Below are 27,826 nucleotides of genomic sequence, written 5' to 3' on the forward strand. Positions count from 1 at the left end.
GGCAAATTAACAATTGGAATGCATGAATGATTGATTGAATTGGTGAGATGTTTCAATGGTTGTGTGCATTAATTATATGCATTTGAGATATGAACCGTGCTGACGTGCAGGAAGGAGCTGAGGCGAGATAAGTTTCCTATTCTCATTGTGTGATTGCGTAGCTAGGGCACCTTGAGGCGTTTTTCCTTCCTGATAAGGGTTTAAGGGGTGGACTTGCTGAAATATTGTCTTATTAATTATTGTATAACTATTTTTAGGTCCTTAGATGGTGGTCGTGGAGGACCAAAGCTCAAAGTCTGTGGAGATGAAGTCTGGAGGATCGGCATATGTGTCCTACTAGGATGTTGTAGGATGGCTTCTTTTGAGAGTCGATCATTTTGTAGACCTTTACCTAGACTCTTTTTGTACCTAAACCCAAATGTTTATAAAAGTGTGCTTTTGTGAAATGTTGTCCTACTTTCCTATCCCATGTTGTTCGTTGTCAGGGGTTATTGTTTTTCTTCTGCGTGTGCATTAAAAATGAAAGAGTCGGCGACTAGTCTTGAGAAGTCGAATTTGTATCAACCACAATGGGATGTACACGTTCTCGAGAGTCGGGGCATGACATATGTACAAGAGACCAACCTCGTCTTTAGAACCCTACAAATATATATTTGTTCCATCATAGAACTCTTAGCATTAACCATCCTAACGTCACTCCGACGGATCATTTGTATTTATCCCCTCTGCATTGCTCTCTCTTCACCCAATAACCCAAAGCTCTACTCACAAGGGCTACGAGTACAAAAAAATCATGGACCGTGACATTTTGCTCTCTATTTCTATATGTATTATGATCCAAACATTCGTTCTTATGTAGGTTGCATTTTCTTGATCTATGTTTTAGTGACTGTTGTATCTGGCACTTAGATACTCGGCAAATGTCCATAGATGAGAACTAATATGAGACTCGAACAATCCTAAATTTTTTTAAAAACTTGGATTGTGCACAGTTGCCCATGATGAGCTTAATGTTAGGGAAATCTCTTATGATATTTTGAATATGACAAAATAAATCAAAAGCTACTAACGTGTTTAATGGTTAAGTAATAGACCATGCAGATGATAGAACATGTAAATGATATTGTCAAAGTCTAAAGACGGCCAGAAGACTTAACGTTACATATGTCCAAAGTATATTTTGAAGATTTCCAGATTTCTGTGTCAAAGTCCGAAGACTGCCAGACTTTAGTGTCAAAATCTGTTCTATATCAGAAGTCTGCCTACTCTGACAAATTCTAGACTGAACGTGAATGAAGAACCAAAAGATAGACTCTATGCTGAAGCTAAACTTATTCAGACTGTGTTCAGACCTTAAAGCTAAATCTGTTCAGAAGCAGATGTTCAGACTCAGATTATAAAGTCTATTGCACTTAAACTTTACATCCAGATTCAACAAAACGTAACACAAGCCCCAATCATATAACGGCTAGTGATTTGGTTTGGATTCTACATCAAGATTAATTTGATTGACTTAATCTAATTGATTGACGATTAGATATTGAAGACAAAAACTTTCTATACGAAGAAGCTCTACTTATAGAAACCAAGATTCTATTTGTATGGGCGATCAGAATCAATTTGAGATTCTACTTTTGTCACTCAACGGCTACCAAATCTTCTAGATACAGATTTATCCAATGGGTAGATTGGAAGAAGATCCTCAAGATACTGTCCAACGGCTAATTTGGAAGCGGAGGAGTATTTAAGGAGATGAAGGACTGATGAGCAAGTAAGAGACGGAGAGTAGAATTTATAATTCCAAAGTATGAGCAAACTTCGATCATACACTTGTCTTTGGTGAGCTTAAACGTTTGTGATGGTGAGAGAAATACCAAAAGAGTGACTTAATGAGATAGTGTGATCTACTACTAAGTGTTTGCATTCAAAGTTGTAATCTCTTGTTGATTGCATAGTGGAATCCAACAAGAAGGCTGTTAGCATGGGGGGTACACGTAGGCTTGGTCTAAGCCGAACCACTATAAACCTTGTGTTCTTATTCTCTTCCTTAACTCCTTTATTTTGCTCGAAGTTTATTTTATTCCGCATATATTTGCAAAGGTTTATTTTAAACACCTATTCACCCCCTCTAAGTGTTCATACTAGCACTTTCACTTAACACTAATGAGACTAGAGACGTCATAGTGCAACGTACATAGTTCATGACCCATCATAGTGCAACGTACATAGTTCATGACCCAGTAACGATTTTGGTAAATCATGATAAGGGCATCATCAAGTATAAATGTTGAACTTATAAACTCAAGCATTTTGATTTATTTGATCTATTATGCTCACACATTAATACTTGGGAATCTCCTAAAGGTAAAAATCACATGTGCCATTTATATTTGTATCATATTCCAAGTGAATCATGCAAATGCATTAAAAAGAGTGAATTTAGATATGTTACACTTATAGAGATCATATATTCAAATGAGCTCACACTAATTTTATGGTACACTATGATACTTGAGCTTATTCGAAGAGTACATTACATTTGTTTTGAATTTAGATAGGTTTCACTTATAGAGATCATAATTTTTAAATAAACTCACACTAATTATATGATACTCCTCCAAGCACTTGATCCATGCTTATTGTTGTAATATTCGACGTCCTTTAATTGCTAGGTTTAAATGTGGTCTCCCTCCACTTATGAGCTTAAGTTATTTTGCTGGACTTTCTCACACTTGTAAAGATATTTGGAATTGGAAGTGTTGTATGATGATTAACTTGCCACGGAATCAAGAGATTTTTTAGTTTCTTTCGACTTAAGTGAAGTTGGGTCAAATGAGCCGCGAGCGTTTAATAATTTTCTAAAATTAGAGACAAGCTATACCTATCATGTTTATTGGGAGTCAACTAAGCACTAGATGAATCTTTGGCACCATGTTAGTAGGGGAAGTAAAATACTAACTATTTGAAGAAAATCTAACAATCTTATGGCGTGAATTGTAATTATTCTGTTCTCAAGAACAACTTCTGACTAGAAATGGATTTTTTTTTAGTTATATTCCCTAGATGAGTTTATGAGCAAAGACATGCGTTTAATAACAACACAATTTCTATTCCCGAAACAAAAATTCATTTGATAGGCCTTAAAATTGCTTGGCGACCGGCGGGCGGGCAATTGATGGCATGTGGCAAGAGCGAGCGATGAGAAGAGTTTTCATTTCTCATTTATATTCCAAAAATAGAAAAGTAAAAATCTTATACTTTACATTTATATTCCAAATTTATTTATGAGCTGAAAATTTGTCCCAAAAATGGAAAATGAAGTTGTGTTGTCAATCGGATTTATGGACCAAACTTGTTTCAAAGCTTTGGCATGGAGAGCAAGAGGAAAATAACTAAAGTTTTCATGAGTTTTTATATGGTGCTCTTTCCAACTTATTTTTTTCTGCTTGTATCATTAAGTTTGAGTATATATGGTCCTTTTTTACTCTTTTATTTCTTTTACTTTTCTTGTATCATTTGAAATTTAATTTTTTGTCTTTAATGTTGAATGATTAAAACTTTCATTCAAAACGTGCAAACGTTGATGGACAAGACTCATTTAGATTTTCTCATCAAATTTTTTGAGTTTACACTCTTTATTGATTTCAAAAATTTAATGGTAAAGTACAAGCAACTTCCCCGTAAGCGGCAGCGCTCAGTTTTCTTAAGTTGTTTTAATTTTCATATGATGATAATGATGATCAGAAGTGGCACCATTACTAATAATGAAGGATTTTATTTACTGTTGATAGAAATAAGCATGTTTAGAATCTGACCAAAATATATACAGCTCACGTGAGGTTGAACGACGCACAAGCTTTACATAGCAATTTGTTTTTCTCCGGTGACTTTAGCAAATCTTTAATTCTTATGCATATATTTCTTATTGTGTTCTATTTCAATTCATATGAAAATACATAAATATTTAGATGAAAGCAAAATATTTCATGATCACACATATTGTTATGATAGGGCGAGCAATCGAACAAAATATAGACGGAAGAAGAAAAATAAATCGGACATCGGATTTACGTGGTCAACAGAAAGCCCACGTCAACGGAGAGAAGAAAGATCAAATTTCACTATAGATCAAACGATATAAAAGATTACACACTCGAGTCACTCAAACACTCTCAGGTGTTTCCAAACCCCAACTTAATCCAAACCAAGTCACGGACAAAATTATCACACAAGCTCAAAACAAACGCTGAAAAATAACTTCTTTTCTTGATCGCGCTTCAGCTTGAAGACATGCGGCTCCTCCTTTCTCTCGTACGGGTGCAGCAGCAACACCTTGAAAAGAAGACCTCTTTCGCGGCTCCCTTCTGTGATTTCTGCGTAGGGTTTCAGCCAGCACTCTCCAGCAAAGAATAAATCCTTTTATTCGTGTGCCCAAAGTCGAGGGCCCACCACCGATGGCTTACGCGTGAGGATTCTTTCCCCTTTATTTGCTTGTTGTGTGTGCCCAGAGTCAACATTTTGACTTTTTCTGGGCCCACCACTCCTTCAACGTGCAGAGAACTTCTTTCCCTTTTATTAATGTGTGCCCATTTGGGCCCCACCATGGCTCAATAAAATTTTGGCTTCTCCTTTGCAACGGAAAGAAAAATTTTGCTACATATATATTCTATTTTATTTTATTTAAAAATCAGTAATTAATTCGCTTAAACTCGAGACATATTTTAACAATCTCTACCCGCCGACGTTTTAGCCAAACTGCAATCGCTTTGCAAAATTCAAATTCTACTTGCTACTTTCCCATGTGCCTGGCTCAACCGCCACAAATATTATCCAAGTCCAAGTCTCGCTTGAATTTCGCCATAACTGAAGACCTCATCAGAATACCAACTCCACATGCACCTTTAACTGCTTCGCAAGGGTTTTCTGACACAACCTCCTCAACCGCAGACAAAGTAAAACCATTATTGCATCAATATATATTAGGAGATCGAATACGTACCTTGTCAATTTCAAATTTGAAGAACCGTTGGTTCTATAGTCTCCACCTCACTATGAGCACCATCTATGTTGATTACTTTGCTAATACATGTACTCGCTACCTCGGGAGTTTCTAGTTGCAACTCCACCAAGCTAAACACCGTCTAAATCCGTATTAGTACCGCCACAAACACTCATAGCTAGAAGTATTGGAGACTTGTCAAAAGTAACTTCTCTGTTAACAGTGAATTTATATCGGGGCACCACAAAGATCACCCCACTCACCTTGTGCATAGCCATGGAATATGCACATTGCCATCCAATCAAGCTTACCATCACTTACTCGAAAATAACACGGCAACCAAACATTCTAACAATAGAATAATCAGCAACGTTACCGACCACACTTCTTTAAGAGTCGCCATTCAATAGCAAAGTTAATGGGGATCTATTCACCGGGCAACTTACCGTACTTAGCACATCAAAGAATCTCCTAGCCATACCAAGACTAGAGATAATTTTTCGGGCCATCTCTAGTAATGTTCTGCTTGACAATTTTGCAAATTGTTGTGATTTATTGGCACTAGTGCGGTGTTTCACTATGCCCTCTTTCATGCAGAATTTATTTGCCAGCTCCAAGCAGAACTCCATGCTATTGTCGGTCCGACATGCTTGATCGACTTACCCTCTCCCTCTCGATCAAAGCTCTTGACTCGAAATCTTGACACCAAAGATCAAACTTGTGCCTTGGCACAAACACCCAAGTCTTCCTCGAGCAGTCAAAAGACTCTCGAACAGATGCATCCAACGTCTCCGCAGCAAAATTTATCACTGTCTCACCTTGAAGTTTATACAAGCCATCGTGCTTGATTCCTTTCATTATCATCAGGGCACCTCGAACAATCTTCAGAACTCCACCTTTTGAAGACTACTTGCAACTAGTTGAATCTAGGGCACCCAAGGAAATTAAGTTCTTTTTCAATTCTGGAACATGCCTCACTCCAGCCAATGTCCTCACGATACCATCGTGCATTCGATTTTAACATCACCAACACCCACAACATCGCACTAAACATTGTTCCCTAACGGACTTTACCACTACCCATGCACCGAGCAAGTGATAAACCAGTTTCTATTTGGTGTGACATGAAAACAACCAGAATCCAAAATCTATCCATCAAACGATGAATAATCAATGATAGACAAGACATAATCAGCATTATCTGCTATAGCTGCAATATTATGCAGAATCAACTATAATTTCCTTACCCTTCCCATTCTTCAACTTCATGCAATCCCTTCTAAGATGCCCCCTCTTGCCATAGTTCCAAATGACAACATTAGCAATCCTAGGCCGACTACGTCTGTTCATATTAGTACTACTATTATCCACACGTGTTCTAGATCTTCCTCTATTTTCACCTACTAGAGTAGATACAGATTCGCTGCATTCTCTTCTACGAATGTCCTCGCCGAATCAAATCTCGAACCCCATCAAACGTCAAATTTGTTGACCCGAGAGGAATTACTAACAGCAATAACGGTAGTATTCCAACTATCAGCAATGAGGATAATAGAATCAAAGCACGTACCTCATCTTCAAAATCAATCTCAACCGAACTCAATTGACTAACAATCACATTGAATTCATTGATATGATCTGCAACTAACGCACCTTCTTTCATCTTCAAGTTAAATGACGTCGCATCAAATGACCTTGTTGATCGCAGAGGACTTCTCGTACATATCCGACAGGCTTGCATCAAATCAGCGGGGTCTTCTCCTTTAGGATGTTAAACGCGACGTTACGAGCCAACGTCAGCCGAATAACACTCATAGCTCGCTCTATCCAGCAAATCTCAATCAGCTTGCTTCATCGTCTTTGGTTTCTCCCAAAATAAAGGCAATGGCGCATTCATCTAATAAAGATAATCTTCAATCTGCATCTTCTAGAAACTAAAATCATTCCCATCAAATTTGTTGATTCTCATTTTTACTTCTTTGGTCGCCATCGATTAGCTTCAACTCAGCCAAACCTAGCTCTGATACCACTTGTTGCGATAGGGCGAGCAATCGAACAAAATATAGACGGAAGAAGAAAAATAAATCGGACACCGAATTTGCGTGATTCATTCGTAAAGACACATGTCCAGAGAGAGCAGCAACGAATTTCACTATAGATCAAGCGATATAAGCGAGATTTACACACTCAGCCACTAAACACTTTCTGCTTCCCAAACCCCACTTTAATCCAAACCCAAGTCACGGCACAAAAATTATCACACAAGCTCAAAACAAACACTGAAAAAGAACTTCTTTTCTTGATCGCGCTTCAACTTGAAGACACGCGGCTCCTCCTTTTCTCTCGTATGGGTGCAGCAGCAACACTCGAAAAGAAGACCTCTTTCGCGGCTCCCTTCTGTGATTTCTACGTAGGGTTTCGGCCAGCACTCTCCAGCAAAGAAGAAATCCTTTTATTCGTGTGCCCAAAGTCGAGGGCCCACCACCGTTGGCTTACGCGTGAGGATTCTTTCCTCTTTTATTTGCTTGTGTGCGTGTGTGCCCAGAGTGAACACTTTGACTCTGGGCCCACCACTTCTTCAACGTGCAGAGAACTTCTTTCCTTTTATTAATGTGTTCCCATTTGGGCCCCACCATGGCTCAATAAAATTTTGGCTTCTCCTTTGCAACGGAAAGAAAAACTTTGCTGCACATATATTCTATTTTATTTTTTATTTAAAATCAGTAATTCGCTTCGGGCTTAAACTGAGATATATTTTAACACATATCTTGATAATGCATGCTTCAAATTAGTTGTTTATATGTACGTAGATCTTATTTTTAAATGTCTTTGTGAAAGTAAGGCTGAAATATTTTCAACAAAAAAAAAAGGCTTTCCTACATCTAGGAAAACGAAAAATTAAAGAGATATTTTTACTATTTAAAATGTTTGTTACACATATTTAGCGAATAATTTATATATGGATTATTGATTCTAAAAATCCAGTTCTTATGCATATACCACATTCTATTTGTAATATATATATAATTATGGAATATAAATTTTTTCATCTAATTATACATAGATATCTCCAAATAAGATGAAAATTTATGCATTCCATAATTGCACGTATTTTGATAAGAAATGCACATGTGGATTGTATTTTCAAATGCCTATATAAAACGAGGGCTAAAAGTTATATTCCATGGTTGCGGGTATTTTATAACACGAACATTAGGAAATTACATAAATATTCAACTGCTGAAAACAACTACTTTTTTTTTTTTTTTTTTTTTTGGTCTGAAAAACAACTACTTTAAAAGGTTCCTATGATGTGATAGTGCATATTTTATCACTATATAATGCTAGAGGGTCATTAAGAAGTTATATGACATGAGAACCTTTTTATGATAGAAGACGAATCAATAAAAAGAATTCCATCACATCAAACTTGAATTACAGCTCGTCTCTTACAGGTAAATGAAAATTACAAATCAGAATACATTTAATATTAAAAAAAAAAATTGAAAGAACCCATCAGACTTGAAGTTGCTCAAGCTGGACAGCCTTTTGGCCTTCAGAGGGACAGTCTCCTCCAAGACAGCCCTCGAGATGATCAGACACGCAGGAGCCGTCGATGTTCTCGTGGTGGTGGGACTTGCAGACGAAGTAGATCATTGTCTGCACGACCAAATCGAACAGCCCCAGCATCGTCACCAACAACAAGCAGATCAGCCCAACCCCAATCCTGATTCCAATAGGAACCCTGATTCCATTAGGAACCAAGTCCAAGACCACAAGGAATTCAAACAGTGCCTGAACCAGCACGGAGCACACCAAGACACCAAGAAAACACCAAACCGACAGGCCCATCTTGCCCTTTATTAGTCCCTTGCTCTTTGCCATCGCCTTCCTTCCATACGCATCTTCAAGAACCGAGATCACGCTCGCCAATTGCCAAATCATGGTGATATAAACAAACCCAACGATGTACAAGATCAAGAGAATGACCGCCACGGCAATCCCAAGCGCAGGGCCAACCGAAAATTGCCTCACCATGACAAGCCATACGATCAGAAGCACTACAGCCACAACGTTGTACACAAAGAAGAGTGCGAAGCACCAGAAAAAAGTGACCATGAGCCTCTTCCACACTCTGGGCAGGATGCTCATGATCTTCTTGAAACTAATCTGCTTGGCAGCGCGAAAGCAGGCTACCGTATAGACAACAGCTGCGGTTGAAAGGAGAGAGAAGATGAAGAGGAAGATGAAGTAGCCGACCTGGACGAGGCAGAAAGCAACCGGCTCCTTCTTGAAGGAGAGGAGCTGCGAGACAAAGGGGTCGGCGAGGAAGATGACGCAGAAAGGGAGGATGAGAGCGAGCGTGATCTGGGCGAATATCTTCCTCCATTTGAGGATGATCTTGGAGGTCTCCCTGTAGATGCCGAGGAACCCTAGGACTTGCAGCTCGTTCTGGTCTCCGTCCATCGTCTCTTTCGCACAGAGAAATCAACAACGAGCGAAAAGACCGATGTTTAGAGCAACTGAGATATTTCTTGAAGCAGAACAAGCGAAGAGATTCAGAGACTCGGGTACTTATAAAGGGTCTTGAGAAGAACAGCCACCGAGTGAATTGACATAGGAAGATAGTGATGCCGTCAACAGGTAAGACTTTGAAATTTGAACGGGTCAAACCTTTTTCTTCATGCGATTTGTCGCCGCCATTATTGAATTTGCTCAAAGAAGAGGATAAGATTTTGGCTCCCTTTCTTTTCTCTTGGCTCGAAGGTGTCCAGGTTTCTGATTTAGCACGATTGTTGGCCGAAACGCGTGGACGGGTTTTGGCCTTTTCCTCGATTCGGGAGGCGGCCGTGGAAATTCAGCCCAGCCCAGCCCAGCCCAGCCCAGCCGAGGCAATTTTGGTCTCCGCGTCAAAGGGGTGCAATAACGTGGAAAGCGAGGGCGCTTGTTTGACCTGGCTAGGAAATTTCCTTGAGAAGCTCAAGTACATACATACGAAGCAGAGGCTTGTTTAAAATAATTGCATCAATGACGTTTCGTGTTAGTGCGTGTGATTCATACTCCCATCGACAAGAAAGCGCAAGAGGTCCCACTCCTCGGTGAGCAGGCAGTAGTCTAGGTGGCCCGCCCCGACGAGGTTGTAGAGGTATGTTTTTCATAGTTTGACCCGTATTTTATTAACAATTTAGGCTTTCTCTCATGAATAACTATTAAATATATATAATCTCTTTCTCTTATAATTAAGAGTCGGTAAAAAAGATATGAGAGGTGTTAATTATAATGCAATCATCTACTTGATGTAGTCATAATTTAAAGATGAATTAGGATGAACTTTGTATCTGAATTTCTCTTTCTCACTTTAACTCCCTATTTCATTGTGTTTGTGTGTTTAATCCTAACATTTCTAACAGGTGCCGAGTGTTATCGGCTACAATTTATTATTTCGTGTTTGGGTGTAGTTCATATTATTAATCAAGAAATCTAATTCCAAGCTCTGATACCAATTGTTGGAATATAATATACGGAAACGACAAAATTTTGCAATTTACGTCAACACAAAATCACTAGAAAATAAACGAGAAATAATAAGAACACTAGGAATTTACATGATTCGGTCTGAATATTGATATCTACGTTCACAGGGAGAGTCAACAGCAAATAATCCACTATAATCGAAGAATCAGAGTTTACAATCACTCACATGCTCAAGTATTTTTCATACCTAAATTTAACCCCAAACTTAAAATGTTTATAAATAAATAACTCACTTCAATATAAACTCACGATATAAAATTGCAGCGTATTCAAACTTAAAGTAAAACACTTTACACTTCTCTCTTCGTGCGTGGCTCTCTTCAGCTTGTCTTGCGGCTTCTACTGCGGCTTCTTCGTTCATATATCACTTGCAGAAAGAAAAGAAAACCTAGGCTGTATTGTGCCCAAAGTCAAAAGTTGGACCTTGGGCCCCACTTTTCTATCCTTCTTTAAAAGAGGGATTCGTACACTGCACCATGAAGAAGAAAACCTTCCCCTTTTTTCTTCCTTTTAACTTTTATCTCCCTAAAGATAAATAAATAATCAAATATATAACGTGCCCCTTTCTTTTTATAACGTGCCCCTTTCTTTTGCACGTATGAAAGAAAATCCTAAAGGAATTGCTTCTTCATCCAATTGCTAAACCGTTTAGAAATCTTTCTAGATAAAATTCGATTTAATAAATCGTTATCCAAATTCAAACTCGAGACATTAATTTAACACAATCATCAACTTTGATGTAGTCATAGTTTAAAGATGAATTAGGATGAACTTTGTATATGGATTTCTCTTTCTTACTTTAACTCCATATTTCATTGTGTTTGAGTGTTTAATCCTAACATTTCTAACAGGTGCTGAGTGTTATCGGCCACGATTTATTGTTTCATGTTAGAGTGTAGTTCATATTCTCTATCGATAGGAAGATAGAAGTATCACTCCCCGATGAGCAGGTGGGGGTCCGAGAGCCCCACCCCAATGGGTCATAAGGATAGGGTTTTTATAGTTTGGGTCATATGAAGGGTCAACCATGGGATCAATTCTTGTGTTTGTTGAGATGCAACATGAAAGCTTCTTGATGGATTCACCAAATAAGTGCTAGTTTCCTCAGCGATTCAAGTTGAAACCCTAGCTTTTGTTGAAGCTCTAAAATTTTCTCTCTCCAAAAGATATGAACTCGTTAAGACAGAGTCAGACAGTTAGGGTTTAGTTCAGACAATCAAATGCGCACATCAATGGGAAGTGAGAGTGCTTATCATGAAGGCCCGTGAGCTTCTGGGTCAATCTCCTAATTTAATTTTGGCCCACTGCAATAGAAAGGCAAATACTACCACACACCCAAAAAAAAAAAAAAAAAATTAATATTGTTGTTCTAGTGATTTTAATATTTATAATTTTTTTGTTCAACTATTACTATTCCAAAATATACTTTTATAGCAGTAACAATTTCAAATATACTCTTTCAATTTAATATTAGTTTTGCTCATAAAGATATTTAAATATGAGACCACCAATATTATGCTATTGTGACACGAATATCTAAAAAGCTATCAAATATAGTAATGTAAGTGAAAATTAAATCGGTAGTCATCTTAAAACCACCAAATTAGATTTTATAAAATATAAAATATAACTAGCTTTAAGTATTAATAGATATAAAATATATCAACAACCAACTGTTGGCAACAAAATTTGAACAAGAAAAGTTAGGTTATTTGAATATTTTTAACATGAAAACAAATCAACGGAATTCCATCTAGGCATTTTTAGTTAAAGAAGTATTGCGAATTTCTTTAAAAGTACAAATTAAATATTGCATTATCTCCTCAAGATACCAAAGAATTCTCTTTGCGATGCATTGTCACGATGATAATGTCCATCAACTCTTGTTAAAAAAGATAGACAACAAATAGTTACGGAATAGATTAAGGAAAATTTACATAAAAAGAAAGAAAACTGAAATATATGGAATTCGAAGATGATTCTGAAGAATCACCTCTAAATCTCTATAAACTGAGAGGAACAAATGGAAATCATTCTAATTCTAATCAAATAGCTTGCTCACCTTTCCCACACCAAGTCGATCACCTAAAGGTGAAGAATCTGACAAATGGAGGAAATTTATCATAATACTTAATAATATTCTTTTTACATGCTCGAAATATTACATGTACTCATATTTGATTCAATAAATTAATTTCAGTTTTAGGTCTCATGTTTTCTTTTAATCGGAGGATATAACTACATAATATGCTTTGGATTCATTTTAAGGAAAATTTCTCACGTAAACTCTAGTGGAGAATTCGACTGATGTGAATATTTATTTGGTTACAATTTCTGCATGTTATTACTCTTACTAAAATTCCTGTTAACCCGGCATCTAGAATCAAACATTATGACACGTGTTTCAGAATCGTACAACACATATGCATCTTGCTAAGCTTGAAGTAAAATACCTAATTTATATCAAGGTTCAACTCCACAAATAGTTTCATATTGATACCATATCTGAAAATTATTTTTTCCACCATGAGTGGAATTAGATAGAAAAGAACAGCACCAGTGAATTTCAGATGCAACAGATATCAAGGGAGGAAAAGCATGTGTTTTAGCAATAAACACAGGCAGGTACTGACAAGCGTGTCTTAAAAGATGCAACCCATCGACCTCTTGAACTCAAATCGCCTCTTTTTCTTCACATCGGGTATGAATCAAAAGGTGCTAATTAACCCCTCAAAATCAGAGAATAAAAAAGAATTAATGTACCCTGAAATTTCTACTTAGATGAGTCACTCGGAGTTAAATTTGCCCTCTCATCTTATCCTCGAAATTATGGAGATATTTTATAGATTCAGCATATCTATCTAAGTAGACTTTTTTCATCCTTTAAAAAACAAAAAGAAAAAAAAAATCCCTAATACAAACCATTTTCAACTCATGTGGCACCTTTTATTTATCAACATGTTCTGCTACTGATTAAAAAATGCATCATGCACATTGAGAAGCTACCGGTTCAGGTCAAGCCCCAGGCTGGGTGGCCCTCTTGCCACCATTAGTCAACTCTCTCTCTCTCTCTCTCTCTCTCTCTCTCTCTCTCTCTCTCTCTCTCAGGGTCCCTGCTTTTTCCTTGTCTGCCTCAGGATTGCAAAAGGGCTTATTCGAGTAACAGGGAAGTCGCATGGCCATAGATAGTTCTGAAGATGAATTTACATTTTTCAGGTACTTCCAAGTTTACTTTTGCAATAGGACCCTTTTGAGGATACCTTTATATTATGGGGAGGATGGGCTCAATTCAAATTCAGGTTGTATCAATATAGGTTGTTTTCGGATTCGAGACGATTGATTGGTAATCAAAAGACTCTTCCCAAGCTCGGTGGCATGAGCTTTTTAACCAAGTGGGGTTTTAAAGTTATTGCCTCCTTTCTCCGGTCTTAGACAACCAGCATAATGTAGAGGATTGAATTTGACCTAACATTGTTTTGAATGACACAAGTATCCCTTGGTTTATAGATCCACTCAACCAAAGAAGCAGTTTGAAGCTGATGTTTGACTGACCTTAGCCATAATTGTCTTCATTTTTTTACCACCTGACTTGTTAATAGAGACACCGTGGGTTAAAAAACCTAATGCGGGCATTGACCAATCTCCGGACCACTTTGGATTATAAGTTGTTCTAAGGGGAGGGGGAACTCCAACGTAGGACAAGAATTCCATATATTAGTGTCCCCTTCACTACACAACTTTTGTGATCATACACTGTTACCAATTATTCCATACCTCCCAAAAAGGGAAAAAGAAGAAAAAGAAATAAAAGAAAAAGGACACAACCTCTAGCTCTAAAGAGCTAATGTTATTGTGATTTATGCATACATACAAAAGGAGGAGAAGATGACAATCAAAATCCACCAATGTTTTATCGCCATGTCCAAAAGGTTGATCTTCCATTCTTTAGAGCTTCAGCACTATTGTGCCCACATGAATATAATGATCCTACCTACCCAGACGTAATCATAACATTTATTGGATGATTGATAAATGGTATGACTCAGCTTTATCTATCTCAAAAAAGAAAGATCTTTCCTAACAAGCCCCAACAACTTTTATGATAGAGTCAGCAAGATTCTCATTGATATGGGAAATAAAGCTTCAAGTGGCAAAAGATAAAGCCTTGCCATGTTTAGCATTAGTAGCATTTCCCAGCCCAACAGCATAAAATAAAATAAAATAAAATAAAATAAAATAAAAGGGCCAGTAATTTGAATTTATAGAGTTAATTAAAAGATCTTGCATCATCACTTGTAGTTTCTAATTTTTGCAATAATGAAGATAATTTACAAGTAGTTGATGATCGATCTTTCTATATTTAAAATGATTATAGGTCTCATTTTTTTTTTTTTATGATAATTGAGATTATATTACAAATGATCGACGTCTTCACATTTTGTTTCATGTTGTCTGTTTAATATTTTTTCATTATTTTTTCCGCACACGCAACGTTGCATTTCTTTGTTAGCTGTCGGAAGAGAAACACGGGCCCACAGTGGGTGGTCCAGCACCAGATGAAATTCTACAGAGAAGCCCAGTTTCATGCGTAATTCAAGTTTTAAACTTGAGAAAATAAGGAAGAAAAACGCAATTTGCTCAACAGTCATTCCGTCTGTTCTGTAGCTTCCTCATCTTTTTTTTTTTACACTTTCATGCACAAAGGCTAAAGAAGATGCGTGAGTCTCTGCTGCTGCATAGCAAAGGGTCCCACTGCTCACAACTTTTCTCCCTTTTATCTTTTTATTTTTTTTAGTTCTTATTTATTTAGAAAGGTAACTTATGCGATGCCAGTTTATATATTATAAGCTCCATAAGATTCTTGCTAATCAGTGTGATTACGCGTGGACAGAGTCAGAGGTGGTGAACCAACGTGTTGCGCCAGTTTGAAAAGCTGATCTTTGTGTCTGTTCATTTGACATTTTGGCCGGCGCTTTTGGCTTTTGTTTGATTCCTCTTCTATGAAGTGGTTTCTTTCTAACAACTTTATACAGAGTTACCATCAGGCCTATAGCATCTGTGGAATTTAAATAATTGATGAAATTAGAAGTCGCATCATTTCCTCTGGTTTAACTCTTTGTTTGCTTGTTTTCGTGTATATAAGCAGTGTTCATACATTTTCGCTTCAAATTTGAGTAGTCAAATTTGGCAGAAATGTCTGTGAAGTGGGTATTTTGGGAGTTTCGGTGAAATTAGTTTATGAACGTTTGTAAACTGGTTAGTATCCCGTCGTTAAAAAAAACTGGTTAGTATCCCTTTCCATGGCATTTCAAATGGACTTTCAGCTGAATTTTTCCTATGTGGCATTGCCATCTATCATTATCGACCACTCATAGACTAAGGCAATCACGGGTTTAACTGAAAGAATCGGGGGGTTTGTGGAAAATTTTCCCATTAAATTATTGGCCTTATTCTAATAGACGCAAGTCGAGAATAGCAAGAAAAAGTTAATCCTATGTAAGAAGATAGATATAAACTCCATATCTTAGACAAGTCAAAAATAGGAAGACTACGCAAATCCTGTGTAGAAGGATAGATATGGACTCCACGTGTTAGTTTTTTCTATGGTAGAACTATGTTGGAGATTGTCATTGCTTGAAATGCTTGCGATTGCAAAATCTTAATACATCTACATATTTTGCAAGGATAGGATCCAAATGATTGGCCCATCATAGAGCCTTTACCATCTTATGGAAGAGGAAGAGAGAGATTAGGAGGGAGGCACATAAGCCTCATCCATGGGAATGGCCTCACTGATGTTGTCATCACAGGTACCGATTCATTCTGCCATTCGTAAATGTTGCCAAATTCCAAAAGATATGCAAATTGAATGGACTTGGTTGAAGTATACCCTTCTTGGAGTGCCAATGAAGAGCTAATGGGATTTCACATTAATGTGATGTTGAAATACATTTTTGTCTTCCTTTAATAGCTTGTCTTTCCTAAAATTTGTTGTCTTCTATTATATCTTGTCTTCTTGTTGTAGCTGCAGCTTTCCCCCTATGGAATCCTTGAGTATGCGTTTGTTAGTCGACGAAATATCACTGCCTTTGCTTTGCTTGTCAAAGTTTCCAAGTTTGATTTTTTTTGTGAATTAGGGTGCGTTTGGTAACATTTCTGTTTAAAAATTATTCCATAGGACAAAAAGAGAAAAAAGTGTTTCTGTTCCAGAGAACAATTTTTGAATAAAAACGCGTTTGGTAAATTTGTTCCGGAAATAAAAAATGAACGAAACACGTTTGGTAAATTTGTGTTCTTTTTTGTTTCTTTTAATTTTTTAATATTTTTATTTTATTTTCTTTCTTTTCTCTTTTTACTTTTTTTTCTTCTTTTGGCAAGTCATCGACCTTGGCCATGGCCGGCGACCGGCGGCGAGGGCCGGCGGCCTCGCCCGGCCACGCGAGGCTCGTCGGGCCACCGCCCGGCCCGCCCGAGCCTCGCCGGTGGCCGGGCAAGCTCGAGCTTGCCGGATTTGGGCGAGCCCGATCTCGCCTAGCCATCGCCGGGGGCCGGCGACACTCCGGCGAGGTCGACGGCCCTCGACGACATCGCCGGCTCTCGACAGCAGTCGCCGGCCATGGCCAAGGCCGACAACTAGCCAAAGAAAAAAAAAAAGAAAAGAAGAAAAAGAGAGGAAAGAGAAAATTTGTTCTTAAAAATTGTTCAAGAAACAAGAAACACGTTTTTCTTGTTTCTTGTTTCTATTCCAAATGTGTTCACGGGAACAAAAAATATATTTTGAACAAAAATGCAAACTAACGTGTTTTGTTCTTTTTTTGTTCCCTTGAACAAAAAAACAGAAATGTTGTTCATAAATAGAAACAAAGAACATTAACAAACAGGCCCTTACTGGTCCAAAATGGTTTCGTAGGGAAAAGTGACATTCAACCCACTTAAACAAGTGAGAGTCTCTATTGTGTGCATCTAAAATTATTTCGGTGGTCCTAAAATAATTGCATCTACTTGATAAACCAAGTTTATCGACATTTAGTAGGATTGACTAGTTGACTATTAAGAGCGTGTTTGGTAACGTTTACAATTCAAAAATTGTTCCTAGGAACAGAAATAGTTTTTTCTGTTCTAGGGAACAATTTTTTAACAGAAGAATGCGTTGGTAACTACATAAAATTTCTGTTCCCAAAATAGAAAAAAGAACAAAAACACGTTTAATAAACTTATATAAATTTTTGTTTCTTCTAATTTTTTAATATTTCTATTTTATTTTCCTTTTTTCTTCTCTCTTTTTTTCTTTTTCTTTTTTTTTTTTCCTTTTTTTTTTCTCTTTGGCCGATCGCCGGCCATCACCATGGCCGGCAAATAGCTGAGCGATGTTCAACGAGCTTGCCGAAGGCAAGCCTAGCCAACGGCGATCTCACCAGGCCGAGGCGAGACCAAATTTGGTGAGGCCGAGCCTCACCCAGGTCGGCCTAGCCCCGGCGAGATCGCCGCTGGGCGAGCCTCGCCCAGCAAAGGCAAGGTTGGCCTCACCTGGCCTAGCGAGGCCCGGCCTCACACCAGGCGGGGAGCCGAGCCTCGCCATGGCCGTGTGAACCTCGGCCTCGCCTAGGCTGGGTAAGGCCAACCTTGCCTAGCCATCGACGAGGCTTAGTCTCACTAGGCCACCGCCAGGTGTCGCCATCTTGGAGGTGGCCTGGCAAGGCCAAGCCTCACTAGTGGCTGGGCGAGCTCGGCCTTGCCCAGCTCAGGCGAGGCCGAGCCTCACGCGGCCACAACGAAGCTCAGGCCGACAAGTCTCCCCATCACTCAGCCTCTCCGGGGGCCGGCGACCTCGTCTAGCCGATCGTCAACGCCAGCCATGGCCAAGGCCGGTGACCGGCAAAAGGAAGAAGAAGAAAATAAGAAGAAAAGAAAGAGAAAAATGAGAAAAAAAAAAGTGTTTTCCGGAAGTGTTCGAGAACAAGAAATAAATTTTTCTACTTCTTGTTTCTATTTCAAATCTGTTCTCTGGAACAAAAGTGTAAACAAACGCGTTTTTATTCCTTTTTATTCCCAGAACAAAAATTTGTGTTCCGAGGAACAGAAATAATTTTAAACAAACACACCCTAAAAGACAGAATAGGTAAGAGTATTGATGCTGCACAAGTCTAAGCAATAATGGAGGATTCTGTGTATCTTTTAAGAATAGCCATGTAGTTGAAGAGTCAATGCATGAAGTATTGATATAACTTGTGTTCCAGATGCAATGTAGGCTTAAGATGATAAGACCAAACTGTTGAACAGGAAACAATGTGACAATAGACGGTCGGGGAAGATGTGGTGGGAACCATGGTAAAACAGAACGTTGGAGCACACACGAGGCCATTTGGTCGAACTCATGAACTCACATAACGTTCTCATCTCAAATCTTACCTTCAGAAATTCACCCTTTTGGACGATTCATCCCGTTTACTGCAGGTTTGGCAATTGCTTTCTTATGCTGGTTCGTGGATTCTGCATTAATCTCTTGAAAAGTAGCTCTATCGTGAAACCGAGTGAATGCTTTTGATGTTTTCAACACAAGTTCCGCAGGAAAATTGTCCAAAAAGTCCTAAACCTATTACACTTTTGCCAATTCAGTCCTAAATCTTTTAACTTTGCCAATTGAATTCTAAATATTTTCACTTCTTGCCGATTCAGTCCATCCAGCCAATTTTGGTCGGAAAATGCTGACATGGACGCCGGCGGTGCCACGTAGGACTCTTGGTGCTAACGTGGACAATTTTTAATAATATTTTAATTTTTATTGAATTTTATTGAATTTTTTAATTTTTATTTTATTTTTAAATTTTTTTCTGTTTTCCCCTTTTTTTTCTTTTTCTTTTTTGGCTTTTTCCTTGGCTTTTCGGTGGCCGGCCACCGACCACAATCGGTCTTGGCCTCACCCGCCATAGGCAAGGCCCGGCCGGGCGAGGAGGAGCACCGGTGAAGGGAGCCCTCGCCTAGGCGCAGCCCAACAAGGGTCACCTGGGCAAGGCCGACCCTCCCCCAGGCCAGAGCGGCCTCATCGGGCATCAACCGAGCGAGGCCGCCCGGCCCCAACGCAGGGCTCCCCTCGCCAGATTTGGTGAGGGAGCCCTCGTTAGGCTCGCCCCGCCCGGGCGAGTGTCGGCCTCGCCCGCACCAAACGGCAAGGCTGGCCCTTGCCGGGTCGAGCGAGCGTCGGCTTGTGACCGGTGGCCGGCTGTTGCTCACCTAGCCAAGGGCGACACCGACGCTCGCTTGGGCAAGGGCTCCCTCGCCAAATCTAGCGATGTCGGAGTTCACCGGGGCCAAGGCAACCTCGCCCAGCGTCGCCGTCACCAGGCCAATGCCAGGCGAGGCCGCCCGGCTTGCAGAGGAGGGTCGACCTCACCCGGGCGACCCTTGCCAAGCTGCGCCTAGGCGAGGGCTCCCCTCGCTGGTGCTCCTCCTCACCCGGCCGAGCCTCGCCTATGGCGGGCGAGGCCAGCCAGCCAACTATGGCCGGTGGCCGGCCGCCGCCTATGGCCGTTGGCCGACCACTGGAAAAGGCCAAGTCAGCATTTAGCCAAAAAAAAAAGAGGAAAAAATAAAAAAAATATTAAAAAATATTAAAAAATTATTAAAAATTGTCCACGTCAGCGCCGCATTCCTATGCAGCACTGCCCGGCATCCACGTTAGCATTTTCCGGCCAAAATTGGCCGGATGGACTGAATCGACAAGAAAGTTAAAAGGTTTAGAACTCAATTGGCAAAGTTAAAAGGTTTATGACTGAATTAACAAAAGTGCAATAAGTTTAGGACTTTTTGAACAATTTTCCCAAGTTCCGCACAAACATTCTCATCTACCCATGTTTCAAACGAGTGTTTGATGAATATTTCACAAGGGAATTGTACGACACCATTTCCACGCTTTTTTGGGCCAATTATTCCGTTGCTTAATTGCAGAATACTTTTTTTTTTTTTGGGTGTGGTTCAGTAACGTTGTTATAAAAGACATGACGAGGGGTAGGTCTTCCATCTTCAAGGTAAGATTTGCCTCCTCCCATTGTCGAATGATGATTACCCCTCTACCGACGAGTAGCTTTCCCCATTTACACGACTGAGAAATTTTCCCCAAAATGAAAAACCTAAAAAACCCAATCGAAACCAGATGGCTCATTCCAAAAAACCCCATTAATCCCACCCACGACAAAACCCTAATGCCCATCCATTTCTGATAGGTTGTGCTTGTTCATCGCAATCCACAGATTAACGTTCCATTTCACCCGACATACACGAAAACCCTTAGTGAGCTCCCTTCAATCGGTCTATTCTAATGATGACCCTCCTGCTGGTTCCAAAGTGTAAACGCCAGCTATTGCGACAAACCTGAGATTCTCATCCTGGTAAAAAAGAAATGGCAAGTCAGCTTGAGGAAGAAAGGCGTGTAGCTGCCTGTGCGAAGTCTCGGTGAGTTATGGTCTGAGGTTGATGTAGTGGATATAAGAAGCGCTGTCTCGGAAAGAAAAACGATAGAATGCCGTAAAACGGTGTTCGGGAAATTGTATTCAAGGCCGAATGTGAATTTTACAGCTTTTGTGAATACAATGAAAAGAGTTTGGAGGGTAGAAAATGTTACCTCGCACTCAGCTGCAACCAGGTTACTTCTCCTTTGCTTTCCATCGGGAATCTAAAAACAGAGGGTATTAGATACTGGACCGTGGTGCTTCTCCGGTAATTTACTTATACTACAACAATGTGACCCCGATACTCCCGAGATGTGCTATGAATTCACTCACCGTGCTCGGGGTTAATCTCTCTACGGCCTCCCTTTTGGGAGGGTTACTAATGAAATCACCAGGGACATAGCTTCTAAAATAGGGGAAGTACTTGAAGTGAAGATAGAAGCAAAAGGTAACAGTGATTACAAGATTGGAAAGGCGAAGGTGAAACCGAATCTGGAAAATCCACGAAAACAGGAGTCATTGTTAATCCGGAGAGGGAGAAATTATGGGTAGAGTTTAAATATGAGCGACTCCCACATTATTGCTACTCATGTGGTAAAATTGAACATTATGCCACCTACTATAAAGAAATACCTTATGAGAAATCAAGGCTGGCAGAAGACTTATCGGGAAAATTTGGAAATTGGCTCCGAGCGGATGTAAATGAACTCAGCCCTTATGGTAAGATTTTCTATGGAAAACATGAGGCAATCCTAGAAGAAACTGAGATAGTGCCAGAAACTCCTATTCAATCGCTTCCTGCTAATGACAAACGGCAGCCAAATCAGAATTTGAACACCAGTTGGGAACAGCTGGATGCAAACCAACCCACCCAAGAGGAGAACAGCATGCCAACAGAGCATTCAACACTACAAATTTTGGGAGAGAAAAGCCCACAAAAGAGAGGAAGCTGTTGCATTGATGAAGAATTAGCTATAGTTCTTTATGAGGAGCAAAAAAAGGAAGCGGAAGTCGATATGATAGAGATCTCAGCAAAAGGAAAAGGGCTGATGAGGAATAAATCCAAAGGCACCAAACAACCCACAGTCAAAAAAGGCAAGCGGTTCTGTCCATATGGTGCGCAAAGCTCAAAACTAGCAGATATAGAAAATATACAGCTGGTAGATACCCCAATCAACGTGGTGGAGAAGTCCCGTCGGTGGGCTCGGTGGCTAGCCCTAATAAGCCACCAAACAGACCATGAAACTGCGAGTTGGAATTGTCGGGGTTGGGCACACACTGACAATTCAGGGCCTTGTGAGTCCTTGTGACTCAGAACGGCCCATTGATATTATATTTCTAATGGAGACAAAAATCAGGAGCAGAAAGTGCATCGAATAAGGAGGAGGTTGAAATTTCAGAATAGTTTCTTGGTGAATCCAGAAGGAATCGCAGGGGGTTTGGCCATTTTCTGGGATGATCAAGTAGTACTAACAATTGACTCATTCTCAAACCATCATATAAATGCACAATGCCAACTCAACGAGAACAGACAGCTAATGCAAGTGACCTTTATAGACGCTCCAAATGACTTCCAAGAAAGAGTGCAGCTATGGGAGGTTATTCATAGAGAAAGCAGAAATCATCATCTACCTTAGCTTTGCATGGGGGATTTCAACGAAATTTTGTATCAATGGGAAAAAGTGGGCAGAAAACGAGCTGAAAATTACTGGTTAACAGCCTTCAGGGAGTTCCTCAGCCAATGCGCCTTAATGGATTTGGAATCCAAGGGATGTGCATTTACCTGGACAAATAATCGGGAAGGAGATCAATTAGTGAAAGAGCGACTAGACAGGGGATTATGCAATCTTGATTGGCGAATAGCTTATCCTAATCTGAGTGCATAGCACTACCAGCAATAGGGTCCGAGCTATTACATTATCTCTAAACTCGCAGAAAGAACGAAAGGGGAGGAGCTTTCGATATGAAGCATTCTGGTCTGATGATGAGGAGTGTGTGCAGTTAGTAAAGCAAGTATGGGCTGAAAATGAACAACAAAGTTATAATATAGTGGAAAAGCTAACGACGGTGGCCAAACAGTTGGCAAAGTGGAGTAAAAACAGATTTCATAACGCAAAGAAGAGAATTGAGGAGCTTAAAAATGAATTGCAAAGGCTGACCAATGGACATGCAGTGTTTACAGAAAGGGAGCAAGCTAAGCGGATAAAGCAGGAAATTGAAAAGCTCTGGTTGCAGGAGGAAATGTATTGGGGCATGCGCTCAAGAATTAACTGGTTGAAATGGGGAGATAGAAATACCAAGTTTTTCCATGCAACTACTATCCAAAGAAGAAATAGAAATAAAATTACCTTGCTGCAAAACGCAGCAGAGAATGGGTGAAAGAGGAGCAGCCATTGAAGGACATGACGGAAGCTTTCTTCAAAAATCTTTACTTGTCAGCGGGGGCTCGCCATTTTCAGCCTATCATTCAACAAATACCAACCACAATTGATGAAATGATGAACCAGAGGCTAGTAAAATCTGTGACAATGGAGGAAATTACTGAAGCCATGCAACAATTAAGAGCTAATAAAGCCCCTGGCCCAGATGGGCTCAATGGGCTGTTTTACCGAAATCACTGGCCAGACATAAGTCGGACAATTCAGAATTTTTTTGAAACAGGACACTTGAATCCTAGCCTAAACAGAGGGCTTCGGCAAGGTGACCCACTCTCCCCTTATCTATTCATTTTAGTGGCCAACGTCCTATCTCATCTAATGAAACAAGCGATTTGCCGAATGGTACTCTTCGAGGAATAAAACTAAACAGAAGATGCCCTACTTTATCACACTTACTCTTCGCGGATGATTCCATTTTCTTTCTTCATGGCACTGTATTGGAATGTCAGAATTTGGCAGGTATCCTACATCAATATTGTTTTGCAACAGGACATGCTATTAATCTTAACAAATCAGGTATCTATTTCAGCAAGAGTTGCCCAATGAACCTGAGGAAAAATATGGCTGAAGAGCTAAGAGTCTCAGAAATAAACAAAACAGGGAAGTACTTAGGTATTCCCTCGGATTGGAAAGTTTCAAAAAAAGACATCTTTGCATGGATTCTTGCCAGAGTAAACAAGAAGTTATAAAGTTGGAAGGATAATCTGCTGTCTAAATCAGGAAAGGAGATCCTAATCAAATCAGTGGTGCAAGCCATTCCTCAATACGCTATGTCCATTTTCAAAATCCTAGTGTCGATATGTAAAGCTATCGAAAGGAAGATTGCAAATTTCTGGTGGCGGAATGGAACCAAAGCTGCTGGAAAACACTGGAAAAAGTGGGACAACTTAAAACTCAGCAAGGAGGAAGGTGGCCTCGGTTTTAAAGACCTCCTAGATTTTAACAAGGCGATGCTAGGGAAGCAAGCATGGCGAATATCTCAGTAACCTTCCTCCATTCTAAGCCAACTAATGAAGGGCCTCTATTATCCACAATGCGACTTTTGGAAAGCAGGAAAAGGGTCCCGGCCTTCGTGGGGGTGGAATAGTATCATTTTGGGGAGAGACTCTATAGCTGCTCAAATTATGTGGAACGTTGGCAACGGACAGCTTATTTCGGTGAGAAACGATAAATGGTTAAAAATCGGACCAATTGGCGGGCCAGCTACAAGATATGAGCCAGAGAAAGTGGGAGCTCTCATAGACCAAAAGGAAGGAAAATGGAACGAGGAGTTGATAAGGCTATTGTTCGATGACCAACGAGTTCAGGAAATCCTTGAAACCCCAATAGGATCACCTAATTCAACGGATAAAATGGTGTGGACAAAGAACAGAACAGGGATTTATTCGGTTAAAAGCGGATATCTTTTTATCAGAAATCAAGCAGCACATCAGGTATACACAACAGCATCTTCCTCTCACCAAGCAAAACCAGACCTCTGGAAATGTATTTGGAAATCTAAAACTCTACCCAGAGCAAAACAGTTCTTATGGAATGCTTGCCACAATGCACTATCTACAGTGGAAAACTTGCACAGACGGAGAATTGTACCTGATCCGCTATGCCCAATTTGCAAAAACGAAGCCGAGTCCACCGAGCATGCCTTTTTTGCTCTGTCCTTGGACAGTCAAGATATGGCGAGATAACCCCCTGCACATTCACATATCGAGACTCGGGTTAACAAGACTCGACGAATGGCTCTATTCACAAATAGAAAATCCGATCAGTGCGCAAAAGTTCGACCTAATCGCCACTACTATGTGGTGTATTTGGAAAGACCGAAACCGGTTCATTTTCGAGCACCACCCTCTGTATCCACACCAGACCCTGTCCAAAGCAATAGCCTTATATGAAAACTACACAACATACAACAAAAAAAGCCACGAAACGACGCAGCTCAAAGACACCCACAAGCAAAGATGGCAACCGCCGAACAAGGATGCCCTAAGCATTAACATAGACGCGTCCTTCATCAGTGAGGAAATCACAGAACCAGACCGAGGGGAGAGTAGAAGCGGCCGAAACTAGATCCATACCAGATCTGGAGGAAAACAGGGGCGCGTCTCATGTATGTGATGCCGGCAATGAGGGATCTGCATAAGATATGGAGGAGACCCAAGTGGAGAGAACGACTATACACTGCGGGGAACAGAGAGGTGCGGCCGTGAACAGGGGTGCACGTGGAGAGGCAGTGAACAGAGGTGCTCATCGCGTGGATCGACGAGGCGAGGCCGCGAACAGGGGCGCGAGAGGCGAGGCCTTGTACGGAGACGAAAGAGACTTCTCTACTTCCCGGACGGACGGCTATATGCACGAACAGGAGGAGATCAGAGACGCAGAACCCTCATCCAATCGAACAACCTCGCTTCAGGGTGAGCTCAAAGGAGAGGCCACGAACAGGAACGCAAGAACAAAGGTCGCGAATAGAGGAGCCATCGCCTGTCTCTGTCGCGACTCTTGTGGCCGCCTGGTTGCTGGATTCTCCAAAGTCGTCGATGTCTCCTCAGCCGAACACGCTGAAGCCCTTGCCCTTTTGGAAACCCTAGCTTTCCTTTCCCCCGAAGCTCATAGAACCCTCCAAGTACATTCTGACAGCTTGTTACTCGTGCAAGCAGTTCACGAACAGTTAGAACCAACGTGGGAAGTCGCAGGAGTGGTGGACCGGATCCGAGAAAAGCTAAAACAATTTTCGGGCCTAACTTTGGCCCACTGCAGCAGGGAGTCCAATAGGCCTGCAGACTGGACAGCAAGAGCACAAAGAAAGAACTACCTCCCTCGAAACTGGGTAACCAACCCCCCAAGTGCTTTAGTTGATTTACTATGTGCCGATGTTTCTGATGTTGTTGACACCTAAATTTTTTAGGTCAATTTTTGCTAAATAAAAATAATAAAAAAAAAAAAAAACACACATGGCATATAGTTTAGAAACATTTTATTTTCATTTTTGTTTTATTTTAGGCTGCCGGTGAATGGAAGATTTTTCACATATTCCGTTCAAGCTTTTCATATTTTTAAGTAATATACACTAGGGGTGTATTTCGTGCAAAAATGGAATTTTTTTGGAAAGAATATGCGAGGAATACAAAAGGGAATATTGCACGGAGTATGTATGCTTCAACGACATATTTAGAGGTATCGTGCGCAAGCAAAAAAGGAAAAATATATGTCGTGAGGATACATTTTTTGGGCCTATAAAATACACCGAGGAAAAAGTAAAAGGGGGGTTCTTTTCCGTTGGGTAAAAAAGAACACAGAAAGCAAAAAGGTCAAAAGTGAGTGACGTGAGAGAGAGAAAAAGTAAAAAAAGAAGGGCGAAACCCTAATCAGGGGACTGTTCATCTTCCCGAGGGTCCTCGACCCGCCCGGGCGCCGCACCAGCGCTGCATCTCTGTCCGCGAGCCCGGCACGCGAAGCTTGCGTCCCCCTTGACGTTCCGCCGCCGCATCTCCGTCCGCAAACCCCGGTGCCTCGGCTCGCACCCGCTATCGCCGATTTGCCGCATCAACCTCAATCTGCCGCACCGGAGTTGCTCCCTGACGTTGTTGCTCTAGATCGGCCCGCCTCTGCTCAGATCCGCCTCGCCGGAACGCGTCGAAGCCCCTGCTCCGCCCGCGATGCCGCTGTCGGTCTCGCAGGCCGCCCGACGCCACCCCGACGCCGCCTTCGCTCTGCCCGTGCTTCGCCCGCATCACCTCGTTTCCGCCGATCCTTGCCGCTCGGAGTCCCGACGCCACAGTCCGGGTGCCCCGCAGACCCCCACGCCGAGCGGCCACAGATTTATTTTTCTTTTTCTTTTTCAGAAAAAAAAAAAAAAAAAAAAGAGAAAAGCAAAAAAAAATTTAGGTATTTTCTTTATCTTATTTTTGTTTTATTATTTTTGCTATTTTATTTTATCTTTTTAGTGTAATTATTCCTTTAATGTGAAATTGAAATCCATGGTATGAAATTGCCTTGAAATTAGTGATTGTCAGTCCGATTTTCAAGCTCGAAATCCGACTCGCAATTACTTTAAAAAATTGCCAATCCGATCTCCCGCTCGAGATCCGATTCGTGATTTATGTGAAATTGGCCAACCCGATCTCATGCTCGAGATATGGTTCGTCAATTTGGGTATCAATATGGCTTGATTTGCTATGGTGTTACTTAAATTACTTTTCTTTAAAAAAAATCAAAAAATGTAGTTTTAGGGTTTGCATGTTCATAATAGGAATTTTATTTCGAATTTTCAAAAATAAAAAAAATCAAATCAATTAATTTAGGTTGCTAGTTCTTTTTTAATTTGGATTGCACGTTTAATTATTTGGCAATTATTAATTTCGAAATTTAAAAAAAAGGGAAAAAATGAAAAACACAAAAAAAAAAAAGTCATT

General features: G+C 40.3%; 1 protein-coding gene, 1 long non-coding RNA gene and 1 pseudogene across 3 annotated transcripts; 1 reads left to right on the forward strand and 2 right to left on the reverse strand.

Moving 5' to 3' along the window:
- Positions 1-8,515: 8,515 nt before the first annotated feature.
- Positions 8,516-9,466, reverse strand: LOC104420155. Its single transcript, XM_010032049.2, has one exon. It carries the CDS (start codon positions 9,464-9,466, stop codon positions 8,516-8,518), a length of 951 nt encoding a protein of 316 aa, XP_010030351.2.
- A 6,261-nt stretch (positions 9,467-15,727) lies between these two features.
- Positions 15,728-27,826, forward strand: part of LOC120288343 — a 28,092-nt pseudogene continuing 15,993 nt past the window's right edge.
- LOC104438039 lies at positions 21,644-26,129 on the reverse strand. Of its 2 annotated transcripts, XR_005546423.1 has the most exons (4): positions 25,493-26,129; positions 23,328-23,439; positions 22,689-22,762; positions 21,644-21,777 (listed from the first exon to the last, which is right to left on the reverse strand). It is a non-coding gene; the product is annotated as an uncharacterized LOC104438039 (long non-coding RNA). The 2 variants fall into 2 exon arrangements; XR_005546424.1 differs by lacking the exons at positions 21,644-21,777; positions 22,689-22,762; positions 23,328-23,439 and adding exons at positions 25,056-25,106; positions 25,200-25,283.

This window comes from Eucalyptus grandis, chromosome 9 (genome assembly GCF_016545825.1).
Source record: "Eucalyptus grandis isolate ANBG69807.140 chromosome 9, ASM1654582v1, whole genome shotgun sequence".
NCBI lineage: Eukaryota > Viridiplantae > Streptophyta > Magnoliopsida > Myrtales > Myrtaceae > Eucalyptus > Eucalyptus grandis.